Source organism: Narcine bancroftii, chromosome 9 (assembly GCF_036971445.1).
Source record: "Narcine bancroftii isolate sNarBan1 chromosome 9, sNarBan1.hap1, whole genome shotgun sequence".
In the NCBI taxonomy this organism is placed as follows: Eukaryota; Metazoa; Chordata; class Chondrichthyes; order Torpediniformes; family Narcinidae; genus Narcine; species Narcine bancroftii.
The window spans coordinates 48,692,880-48,705,216 of NC_091477.1; the positions used below are offsets into that span (position 1 = coordinate 48,692,880).

Below are 12,337 nucleotides of genomic sequence, written 5' to 3' on the forward strand. Positions count from 1 at the left end.
CACCTGCGGCCCCGTTGCCTATTGAACGTAGCACCCACCGCCTGGACCCAAACGACAATTCCCAGGGTGCATCACCAGGTCGCCCGTGCGTGGCACACGCGTTTTGAGTGGGGTGATGCGGGCCGGTGCGTGACGCGCTGACGTAGCAAGTTGGCTAGTCACCGGCAGATCGGGGCCTTCTCTATTTTCCTGTTGAGCAACTAGTCCCCCCACCCCCCCCCCCCCCCTTCCCTCCTCCTCCTCGGCCGCCAGTTGGTCGACTGATTTTCTCCGAGCGCTGGAGTTTGGCGGCGGCGGCGGCAGCAGGAGGGGTTGGGTGGGTGCGTGCGTGCCCCGAGTCATCGTAACGCCGGAGCGGGAGGAGGGGGGAAACAAGGCCCCGCCGAGCGCAGCGACAAGATGCTGAACATGTGGAAGATGCGTGAGCTGGTGGACAAGGCGTGAGTAGGCGCTCGATCTCACCCGCGGCTGTTAGTGACAGGTCGGCGGCGGGCGGCCCGGCCCCGCACCACCAGGTAGCTGAGGTGGCCGGCCGAATGGCCCTGGAACTCGGCCCGCTTTCTCAGTGCCCCGATCCCAACTTTGATCGCAGCGACCCCCTCTCCCCAACTTGAAGATCCGCCCGCTTTGTGTTTTTTAAACCCCGTCTATAATAGTTGGGAAAGTCGAAGGTTGGGTCCGATGTTACTGTCGGAAGTTGTGACCTGGAGGGTTCCATCCAGCTGCTCAAATGAAATGAGGGTTTATCGTTATATGCACAAGTCCAGTGCTGTACAGCCACGCTGGTGCCGAAGATACACCAACAACAGGAGTATAAATCATCACGGAAAAAGAGATGCTAAATGTTAAAGTGGAACAGGCACGTTCTTGGGACACGACATTTAAATGAAGCTTTTTATTTCTCTTCGAGGAGAGCCATTGGGGAGGTCCATATCAATGTTATTACTCGTCTACCTTTTTAATTGAGTGAGGTTTGTGTAATGTTAACTGGCAGTTTACTAGGAAATAAGAAACCATTTAGGGTCAGGATGGTATGCAAATATAACCCCCCCCCCCCCCCCATCCCTCCACATTAACTCTGTTTTCCTCAATTTGTTCCAAACACCTTGCAAATCCGAAGTCAGTGGTTGTTATAAATTAATGGTTCTTGCAGTCTTGATTTTTGTGTTCAGATAGGGGGCTTGTAGTACCTCAAACCAGTTTAATGCTTGAAGCATCGCTCTTTTTAACCTGCACTAAGTTGGATAGCTATTGTGCTCTTAAATTCCAAATTATTTTCATATTAAGTGTCCCATTCTACTCACAACGTTTTTTACAAATAAATCTTAGTAGTGCTGACATTGTTTTTCAATTTTCATTTTGTTTGGTATTTGCGCTTGTTGCCTATGTCACGTTTAGACAGTACAAACTAGTTTTTTAAATTTTATGCTGGCTATATAGAATTTTCTAAAATGTATACTGTCATCAAGCCTGGCTTCAAAATTGATAATGTCTCTTTGTCCTTTCTACCCACTTGGGAAAACAGTTTTTATTTGAAAATGACCACCTTAGAATATAATTTGTTAAAACTTGTTTATGAAATATATAATGCAAATTTGTGTTTTTATCTTGGTATTTATTAATACATAATTTAAATGTGGACTTTTTCTCCTGACAAATGTTTTATTGTAACATATATAGCATTATTTTTTTAACTTCCAGTTGATGCTGATTGTATTTTGTTGGCTGGTTTACTGGTAATAAGTGAATGATCATAATTATTTTATTATGGTGGTAGTCAGATATGAAAATACAGTATTAAAGGTCTGTTATATTTGTCTACATTGGCAGTGGTATTGGGATGGTGGGTATAAATGAGCATGTATGACATAGCAAGACAAATTAATGACGAAATAAACTAATGATGACCTTCAGAACATGATTTGTGTATGAAATTTGCATTCAGGCAAATAGATAGGATTTAGGTTTGACAATAATATGTGAAATACTACCAAAATACTGAGACATTGAGCATTGACTGAGTTTGTTAGTTTCCTTTATTGTGATTCCTCAATGGCATTGTTCTCATAGGTCAAAAGTTTTAGATTTCATTTAGTGTCATTAATCATATGCAGACTTCAGAAGAATAATAACGAGATCCAGACTTCTTACGGTCAGGAAAAACGTACCACATTCTATCATCCATGTGCTCATATTCCAGTAGTTACGTGAATTGTATGTGTATTTCAGATTTTTATTTCAAAATTAGAATTGGGGAAAACGATCAAGGATAGTAGACATTTTAGTACTTTATGATCATTACTGGATGCCTGTACATGAAGGAGCAATTGAGTTTCTGTTTCATATGTAAAGAATGTTGCAGTGTAACTAGTGCAGAGGGGACATCATTACACAACAAAGTTAGCAGTGTGGGATTAGGGAGCTTTTAAGCTAAAGGTGGTGGCGGGGAGGTAACCTGAATTAATGAACTCAGTATGGCTGATAATCTCCAGATTATCGTTAGTGCAGTCCAGATAACAACAGGACTTCCCTTGTTTCTGAGTTTAATGGTAGAGTAGAGTTGGTCTGGAGTGGAAAGAGCAGTGTGCTTGGGGAGCTGAGGTTAGAATGAGTAAGACTAGTAGAGAAATGCAGGCACTTGACCTCCTGTTAATAATTGGAGGTGAAAAAGGTCAAGAGCAAGATCGCAGGGCTCTGTGGCTCTTTGATCCATTCTTCCCTGCCTTCCCACCATTCTACTCCCTTGGGTACTTCCTGCCATAATCGGAGAAAATATCAACTTGAGGAATAACACATCATATTCCTCTTGAAGTCAACACCATGAACTTTGAAACTTCCAGTTTTATGTAACCCTGATTTCTGGTTGCCCTTTTTCTATCTCTTCTTTACCTGCTCTTGTTCTCACTTTTCTCTAACCTATTTTTGACTCTTCCCAGTTGACTCTTCATGTACCTGTCTCTCCAACTTCTGTTCTGTACTCGGAATCTTCTTGGCCCCACCTTGCCTGTCTTTCTCCTCCCCCCCCTCCCCACCCCCTTTAAATAAATATTATTATCTTCTTACATTCTTGATGGAGGGTCCTGATCTGAAACCCTGATTGACTATTCTATCCATGGATACTGCCTGACCCACTGAGTCCCTCCTGCTTTTTTGTACACTAATGCATGTTGGAATTACTTTTCGATTGTGTGGCATTGCATTGTTTATACTGGTTAATAGAATAGATTGCCTGTTGATTTGATTTCTGCTTGTAGCTGTCAATTTCATAATTGAAACCACACAAAATGAAGGATGTCCTATTGCTGCAGCAAATTGTTGTGCACATGACTGATAGGGTCAGTTTTATAGAAAGCTCCTTAAAATTGTGGTCATATGAAATACTCTAGGGATATGTAGATGTATTTGAAGGTAAAGTGTAGTTGTGTGTGTATTCATTAGTGCAATTAAACTAGTTCCAGGTCTGATAAATCTGGTTGAGATCTGTAATTGCCTTTTCCGTGATGAGGTGTGCCCAGAGTTCAAAGGTTTGTTATAAACAAATCAAATATGATGAGTAAACTGGTCCTTCCTGTTTTGAAATTGCTATAAACGTAGTATTGCAAAGTGACAAAGGTCGTCAGAAAACAAGTTTTAGATTCTATATTCCTAGGTGGAGTCGGAAAACCTTGTATTCTTAGTAATCTAAATGTATTTTTGAATCGTTTGATGTGAACTATTGGTTACCAATGTTAATTGGAATTAATTTATCAAACTGGCAGCTAAGCATAAGAAATCAACAGCTTTGCCACATCTTTAAGCTTTGAACAGTACTCAGGGATATTGACCTGTGGTTCAATTGCACATTCATCCCTCCCCCTACCTCTCCATAACTCCTGTTAATTTCCCCTGTTCTTGAGTCTCCTCCCTCAACACCATCCTTCTGGTTAAGACCTAAACAACCCTTCCAGGCAAGAAAAAGATTCACAAGCACCTCCACCAACCCCATCTACTGTATTTGGTGTTCCTGATGTGGCCTCCCCTACTTTGGAGAGACTGAACACAGAGACTTGAAGACCATTTTACTGAGCATCTATGCTCTGTCTCCAGTGTCCATCCCAAGATCCTGGTTGCATGCCATTTCAACTCCCCTTGTCATTCACTGGTTTTCCCCACTGCCAGATTGAGGCCCACCATAAAATGGAGTTAATAACACCTTGAATTCCACTGGGGCAGTGTAGGAACAGTGAATTTCCTGTTTTCAGGTAACAGGTCCCCTCTTCCTTCCAAGCACTATTTTTCCACAGTTTCCCTACCCCCCCCAGCTCCATACTTGTCGCCTTTCTCACCCAGCTTCCCACCCATTCTTTTGTTTTATCTTCCTCCACTCCATTTCCTCCACTGGATTCTTTGTTTTTTTATCCCCCTTTTCGCCTCTTCAATTCCATTTGGACTATCATTATTGTCACCTTTCATCAAATTCCAGCACTGGAATCCTTTGTCCCCACTTATCAACCACATCACCTTGGATGACTCCCCTGCCTCTCTGCATGTCTCTCGTTCCCTCATCCCTCCCTTCTTATCCTCGTTGTACTGGTTGAGTCATACCATTGAAGTAATGGTGTCTATAAATAGTAAAAGTGTGGATGAAAGTATCACCAACAGGTTCAGGGACAAGGATTGACGTCACTGGATTAGAAGGAAGATCAGCAATCAGAAACTTAGAACCTGGTGAAGTCCGATGTCCAGGTTGTGTGCAACCTGATGAACAGCAAGTTTAGGAATGGAAATTACTGTGTGATCATAGGCAGTAGATTTTCAACTACTGATATTGAGGAATATGGTTAACTATTGGTTAATCTGTCTGACTATTTTACAAACAGTACAGGAATGGGGAGAGGGGCCACTGAGGTAGAACAGTATTATTCATGAATTATCTACCAATTTTTTCAGTGTTATGTTGGAGTCAAAGATCAGAGGGTTCATCCATGGAGTTTTAAAGAAAAGTCTGTTTTGAGGACACTAAAGTTATATAGAGAGAGCCCCTTTTCCAATGGCATCCCAGTTAATTGGTTGTGCAGTGTCCTAGAATAGGAAGCCCTTTGTGCCCTTTCCACTGGGCCACCCCTAACTGGGACACTAATTGCTGTTCCACTGAACTCCACTCATCCCTGGGGATCAGAGTGTTCTACCTTTAACTGGAAACGGGCGACTTTCTGCTGTCCCTTTTCCACTGGTTTTATCAGCACACTGGTGTCAGCAAACGCCAGGGATATGAGTAGGGGGATGGAGGGAGGTAGTAAATTCCAAGTTTATTTCTGGTACAGAGTGCCAGTGAAAAAGGGGCTTTACAGTGTGGAAACTGACCCTCTGACCCAACCTACACATTCTGATCAAAATGCACCATGTCCTCTGGTCCCACTTGCCTGGATTTGGCCCATATTCCCCTGACCTATCCTATCCATGTATCACTCCAAATATTTCTTCAATGTTGCAATAGTACCTGGCTCAAATACTTCCTCCAACAGCTTGTTGTTTGCACCCATCATCCTTTTTTTTTTGTTTCCCCTCAGATTCCTATTAAATCTCTCCCCTCTCATCTTAAAGCAATGTACTCTGGTTATTGATTCCCCTCCTCTAGGCAAAACACTTTGCATTCTCCTGATGTATTACTCTCATGCGATTCCTCTCTTGTGAACCTCTATGAAAGCGCTCCTCATCCTCCAAGGAACAAAACCCTAGCCTGTTCAACCTCTCCCTATAGGCCAGGCCCCCTGACTCTTGCCAACGCATTTAAAACCATATCCCAGTGGAATTAGTGTATCTGTGCCATCAGTTCATCTGCCTTCCCTGACAAGCCACTTGCTTATTTAAGCACAGTCCTTCCTCACTTCCTGCCTTTCTCCTGCCCACTAAACTTTCATCAGCCTTCATACCAACTTCTCAACTCACATCTGTCTCTGACCTGAATAGGATCCCTCTTTTCCTGCCAATCTATTTTAATCCATCTGTGTAGAGCTAACAAACCTGTCAGCCAGGATATAGGTACCTCTCTGGTTCAAGTGCAACCCATCCCTCTTGAACAGTTCGCCTCTCCCTCAGAAGAGATCACAATGATCTCAAAACCTGAATTCCTGTGCTAGCACCTAAACTACAAGTACACCTGACCTAAATTCCTATTTCTGAACTCACTAGCATGCAGTGCAGGGAGTACTCTGGAGTACCCTTGAGGTGCTGCATCTCAACTTCTTACCTAATGACCGGTAATCATTGTGCAGGATCTTATCCCTTGCTCGATGTTGTTTATTCAAATCAAGTCGTTTATTGTCATTTGATTGCACAAGTACATCCAGATGAAAATGTTTTTTGGTCCTCGGTGCAAAATGTGCAGACGTGCAGGACAAGTATTTCATCTACACAAATAAATAAATATTGTTTCATGACTATGAGAGTTTTGGATAGTTAGTATGAACAGTTCCTTTGGTTGTTCAGCATTCTCACTGCCCATAGGACAAAGCTCTGATATTCCTGTATGTCTTCCCCGATGGGAGCAGCTGAAAGTGGAAGGGATCCGCAATGATTTTTGCGTGCCCTCTTCAGACAAAAGCCAGGTAAATAATGTCGGGGGTGGGGTGAGGGAGAAACAAAGACTCTAGTGATCCTCTCTGCCACTATTTTGGTCTGTGGATTGACCTCTGAATCAATTTTCTGCAGTAACTATACCACACTGATGCAACTGGCTAGGAAGCTCTCATAGGAGGTTGACATAATGATGACCGGTAGCCTTACCCGTTTCAGTCTCCTTAGGAAGTGCAGTCGCTGTTGTCTTCCTGATAAATGAGGAGATTGATCGGTCACTAGTTAAGTCAACTCCAAGAAACTTGCTCTCCACTATAGAGTTATTGGTTTGTAATGGAAGATGTCCATGAAATTCATGATCATCTCCTTCGTCTTGTCCACGTTGAGACTCAGGTTGTTACTCTTGCACCATATCATGAGATTTTCATCCAGATTGGGCAACAGTTTTTTTTCCCCCTAAGCCATCAGCCTCCTGAATTCCCAGAACAAATGTGGATAGTGTACCGTGGACTTTTACTGTATATGTCTTAATATTTTAATGTGTTTAACTTCTAACTTGTATTTATGTAAATATGGTTTGTAGTCCTGCAGAAATACTATCTTGTCTTTACTGTGTGAGCATAAAGGAGACGACTTCCACCTCAGTAGTGCGACTCATTGTTGTTGCTGATGAGGCTACTGTTGTGTCATCTGCAAACCTGATGACACTGTTAAAGTTGAATCTGGTTATGCCCTCATGGGTCAGTCATGTGAACAGGAACAGGCTGAGCACACAACCTTGAGGTGCGCCAGTGCTCAGCGTGATGGTGCTTGATGTTCTGCTACTGATCCGGGCAGACTGTGGTCTTTCCATTAGGAAGTCCAGAATCCAGTTACAGAGAGGGTATTCTGACCTGCACAACAACCTCTGGTTGCTCACTCATCTCCTTGAGGATTTTTTGTAACTGCACAGGTTGATCCTAGTAACCAGTCAGCAGCACACAATCCCCATTCTCTTTGGCCACAGAATCTCTTCTCTGCCCCTCTGTATCCAGTGAATCTACCTCATCACTTTTGTCTATCATGATCACCCTGCTTGCCTGCACCCTTGTGTCCTTGGAGTCGGTTACAGTGCTACTGACTTGATTGTCTCTGCTTACCTTTGAAAGATCATTCCCCCAACTTGAGGGGAATGGGCAGGGGAAAATCCTGTAAAGAGTGCATAATCCCCTTCTCTCTTGAGGTAATGTACAAGGACCAAGAAAATCATGGGCTTATTTTTTGAGGGTGGTTTGGGGACATATGGAGGAGGTAGCATTGTAATGAGAACTGTGTTTTTTAATTTTATAAGCTTAAACACAGAAGAATTGATTTTCAGGAATAATGTTAAGTGGAAGGGCATCAGAGTGAACTGAAATTCAATTTTAAAATTAGGTTGACAACATGTGTTGGATTTAAAATGCAAATCGAAAGAAACTTTGAATTCAGTAATTTTAAAAAAAGTTAAACAGCCATACAAGATTACAAATTGAATGATTCATAAATTATATTAAAAAAATCCATTTGGACCTCCACACTGTAATGCTGTTTATTATATTGAGCATTAGCACATTTTAAAGGGTATTCTGTTCATCCCCATCCTCTTCCCACTGCACAGTCTACTGAATAGCCCTTGTTTTTGAGGTGATATCTTGAAAGGCAATGATTGTGTTTGTCTTTCACTTGAGTGAATATGCCTTACATTGATTTAGATAAGTAATAAATTCAATCTTTAACTCACCTCGTTCTTTTTGTTTGAAGTGTTGGTGCTTGAAACAACAAAAAATGTACATATTATAGTATTGATTATTTCTCTTAGAAGCATAGAACATTGCAACACATAAAAACAGGTCCTTCTAGTCTGCAGAAATATTATTCTGTCTAGTCACAATGACCTGTATCCATTCAATATCCATCCCATCCATGCACCTGTCCAAATTTTTCTCATGTTAAAATTGAGGCCCCATTCACCACTTGAGCTGGCAGCTCTTTCCATACTTCCACCACTCTGAATGAAGAAATTTCCCTAATGTTTTTGCTAAATTTGTCTCTTTTCACCCTTAACACATGTCTACTTGCATTTACTTGATCTATACCCAATGGGCAATGCACTGAGTTTGTCTGAGTTATCCATGTTGCCCATAATGCAACAGTTTTGCCTCTTATGACAACCATATACTTTTGGTGGGGGGGAGGAGAGAGAGAACTAACATTTTAAGGAAAAAGTATTCTGAAAATAAATCATAAACCTCTATGTTAATAATTAAAAATTAAGCCCAGACCAAAAAGAACATTTCTTGTATTACCCAATATCCCAGTAAAAAAATCTATTTCATGATTGACAAAATATTAAAATAAAAGGCCTTTTTGAATGTCACAACAAATGATACTTTAATCTTGAAAAATATTAATTCTATTTATTGGCAATTATATACTTCAATAGTCATTTTATCCAGAGAATCAAGTTGTCCAGAATGTACTTTTTGCTCTGTTTTGAGCAAGGAGCACTAAAAGTTGAGTATCAAAGTTGCAAGTTATTAGTTGCATATTAATGTTGACAAAGTTTCTGAAGATCAATGCCTAACTCACGAGGCTGACTAGTTAGTAGGATTAGATAATTTGGCTATGATTTTTTTTCTACTGCAGACTATGGCTGATATGTTTATGTCTTTAAATATCTCTTGGCCAGCAAAGTCTATCCATGATTTTAAAATTAACTGAGCTGCTTTTGTAAAAAATGATGCCACACTTGTGCGACTCTCTGCAGCTAGATATGTTATTTATCTCTTGAATGCTTATTCTAGTTTCTTCGACAATAGCTCCTTTCACATTGGCGACACGCTAAATTGGTGGGTGAACAAACTGTTTGAAATACCGGTAGGGTCATTCACACTGGACCAAGGAAAACAGATTCTGTACGCCTTTTCACATTACCAACCTAGTATTGCAGAGCAAAGGTGTGGGGTGGGGGGGGCGAATCTCCAGCTGTGAAGTTCTGAGTGACGTATTAGTACTTGCAGACAGTGAATGCTTTGTTCTATAAGGAGATAAACTACACCTCACTCTAACCCCTCACTCTCAGGTGAACACAGTTTAGTGGTAAATTATTTTATTTACAAAAGACGGACTTGGGAAAATGGTGACAAGGGATAGCGAACATGCGCACAGTTTATACAAACATGGAAAAATGATAGCAGGAATAAAACACATGAGCATGGGAAAGTCTAACCCTATCCATAACACTAACCCTAACCTGAAATCAAACCCTAGATTTGACAGTAGGTCTGCCAGATTTCCAGGGCAATTACAAAGCACAAAGATTTAACACTTGGTCTGCCAAATTGTGAGCAAGCTGGTCTGTGGGTTTGTTCTGAGTTTGAACAGTCTGAAGACAACTGTCCTGCTTCCCCCCCCCCCCCCCCCCGCCCCCAACAGGCTGCCAGCAGCCCTCAACGATAAGTAGCGGTGATTAGTAAGGGATTACTCAAGGTGGTATCTGAGTGGAAAGAAAATGTTTGAAATCCACTTCTATAAATCAATACTTGCAGTAAATTTTCCCATGCTCTTTTACACATTGTGCGCATGTTTTATTAAATTGTGTGTATTATCCCACTTTCCTTTATATATGTGTTTTATTCCTGCTATAATTTTCCCATGCTCTTCTATTAATTGTATGTTAATTTACCATTATCACCCTGATTTCCACCTGGCATACAGGACTGGGGGAATATTTTTAAGCCATTTTTTGGGAAAAACAAGTGGGTCTGACATCCCATCAAATACAGCTTGCTATGTAAAAAGGTGCACTGACCCAGAAAAATTCCACCTCTTTTTGTTTCAGTGAAAATGACCAATGCCGACATATCGGATTGCCGGTCGCTTGAATTTCAGATACCAGTGGTTTTACTGCACCTTGAATTCACTTTTTCTTTAGCTACATCACAATAGTATAAACAGCGAGAAAATAGAGAGACCCAGTGAGTTTCAAGTGTACAATAGTGAGCCAGATGCTGAACCATAATTGAAGAGTGCATAATGTAACATTTGGTCTTACATGAAAGTTCCCAAAATGGAAACTAATTGTTTGGTAATATTTCTAGACTAGAAACTAATCTAAATAGATTAGTCTGATCCCCATTTTGGGATCATAGGTGATAGTACAACAAAATCATTGTAATAATGATTGGATCATAGTGATTTGTGATAATGAAGCTTTGTCCTGTCCAATCTTCTTTCCTCAATATTATGTTGAGTTACTGCAGAAAGATGGAACTTTGATTAATTTCTTCACTCCTCAGTAGTTTCAGACCACTGCTGGTTCATGGATTTTTATAGGTCGTCCACAGTGATGCGGTAAAGGCATGTTATTAATATGTAAAACAAGTTTATAAATTTGACAAAAAAATGAAAATCCAAATCAAGAAGAAAAAAAATCCTGTTACTGGGTTGGGAAGGGGCTTGAGCTCAGAAAAGATTCAATTCTTTGTGCCCCAATCCAGGTTGATCTCCACTTGATTTGTCGTTACATTGAGATTCTTATCAGTTTTTGTAACTGTCACTGAATTGGGGCCAAATATTTGGTAATCATTAGGAAATGAGCCAAAGAAAATATAATTAAAAAAAAAAAAAAATCCCTACCCCTTCTTTAGACCTAGATCCTTAGGATGATAGTATTCCCTGTATGAGATAGCCTGACTCAAATTTTGTGGTTCATTACACATGACATATGTGCTGGTAAGGGAGATTGTAATTTTAAAATTAAGCAAATCATCTAGTAATTTATTTTGTAATTTTCAGAGTTTTGGAACTCTTAGTCCCCTAGTTCTGATACCTGGTTCTCATTAGCCAGCTTTTCGCACCGTGTGGGTCCATCAGCTGCTGATCCTCTTATTCTGCTGCCATGGTCACTACCTGTCGGATCATCTCCTACACATTGTGGGAGGGGGAGAGGGTGCCCTCGGCTGGTCTGCTGCTCCTCTGGAATCTGCAAACCCTCATTCTCATTGCCAGCACAGGAAGTGCCATCTTGGGACAGACCTGTGATTGTAGGATTTTAATTAAAAACACTGGCTCCATTAACATGCTGTTGAAAGCCTGTATGGAGCTGTCAGCATTAGAACAGGGCAGTTGGATCCTGCGGAGCAGCGCTATGACTCCGTTCCTCACTCTCCTGGGTCTACTCCATCGGCAGTGGTGCCATTGCAGCAGCTTTGGCAGTGCTGCCTTTTTAAAGAAGATTAGAGTAAAATTACTGTGCAGTTTAATTTTGGCAATTCCGAGAGAATTTTATTAGCACCACTGTTACGTGAGATTTAAGTTCGGTGGGTTCACAGAGAAGCAAGTCCAGTCTCAAGCAGACAAACAAGGAGTCATCTTTATTGTACAGATGAGGAAATCATAACGGGGAAGAAACAAAACAACACTATACTAAAACTACATGGGCATTCACATCGGATATGGTGATCTCTGATACTTATGGCCTCTTGGCTTTCACTCTCGCAGTCATATAAAATTACTAGTTCACTCTTACAAGACTGGGACTTCAACATATACTCCTGATTCCCTGTACCAATGGGGTACTGCACAATACTAAGTATTCACACATAATACAATGGTCCTTCCCTAAGTATTCCCACATAATACTATGGTCCTTCCCTAAGTATAGCGCATTACCTTACCAATTCCACACTTCGTGACCTGGCATAGGGCTGTGTTCATAATCAGGATCAAGGAGTCCAGTTGGCTGCAGGGGGTGGGCTTTTTA

The 12,337-nt window shown here is 41.2% G+C and overlaps 1 protein-coding gene across 3 annotated transcripts in view; it reads left to right on the plus strand.

Moving 5' to 3' along the window:
* Positions 1-214: 214 nt before the first annotated feature.
* Positions 215-12,337, plus strand: part of clint1a (clathrin interactor 1a) — a 155,850-nt gene continuing 143,727 nt past the window's right edge. The window contains exon 1 of one of the 3 annotated variants that reach the window (XM_069899035.1): positions 215-440. In XM_069899035.1, coding sequence (XP_069755136.1) covers positions 400-440 — 41 coding nt within the window. In that variant the 5' untranslated portion in view covers positions 215-399. The other 2 variants (XM_069899037.1, XM_069899036.1) reach the window with 2 other exon arrangements.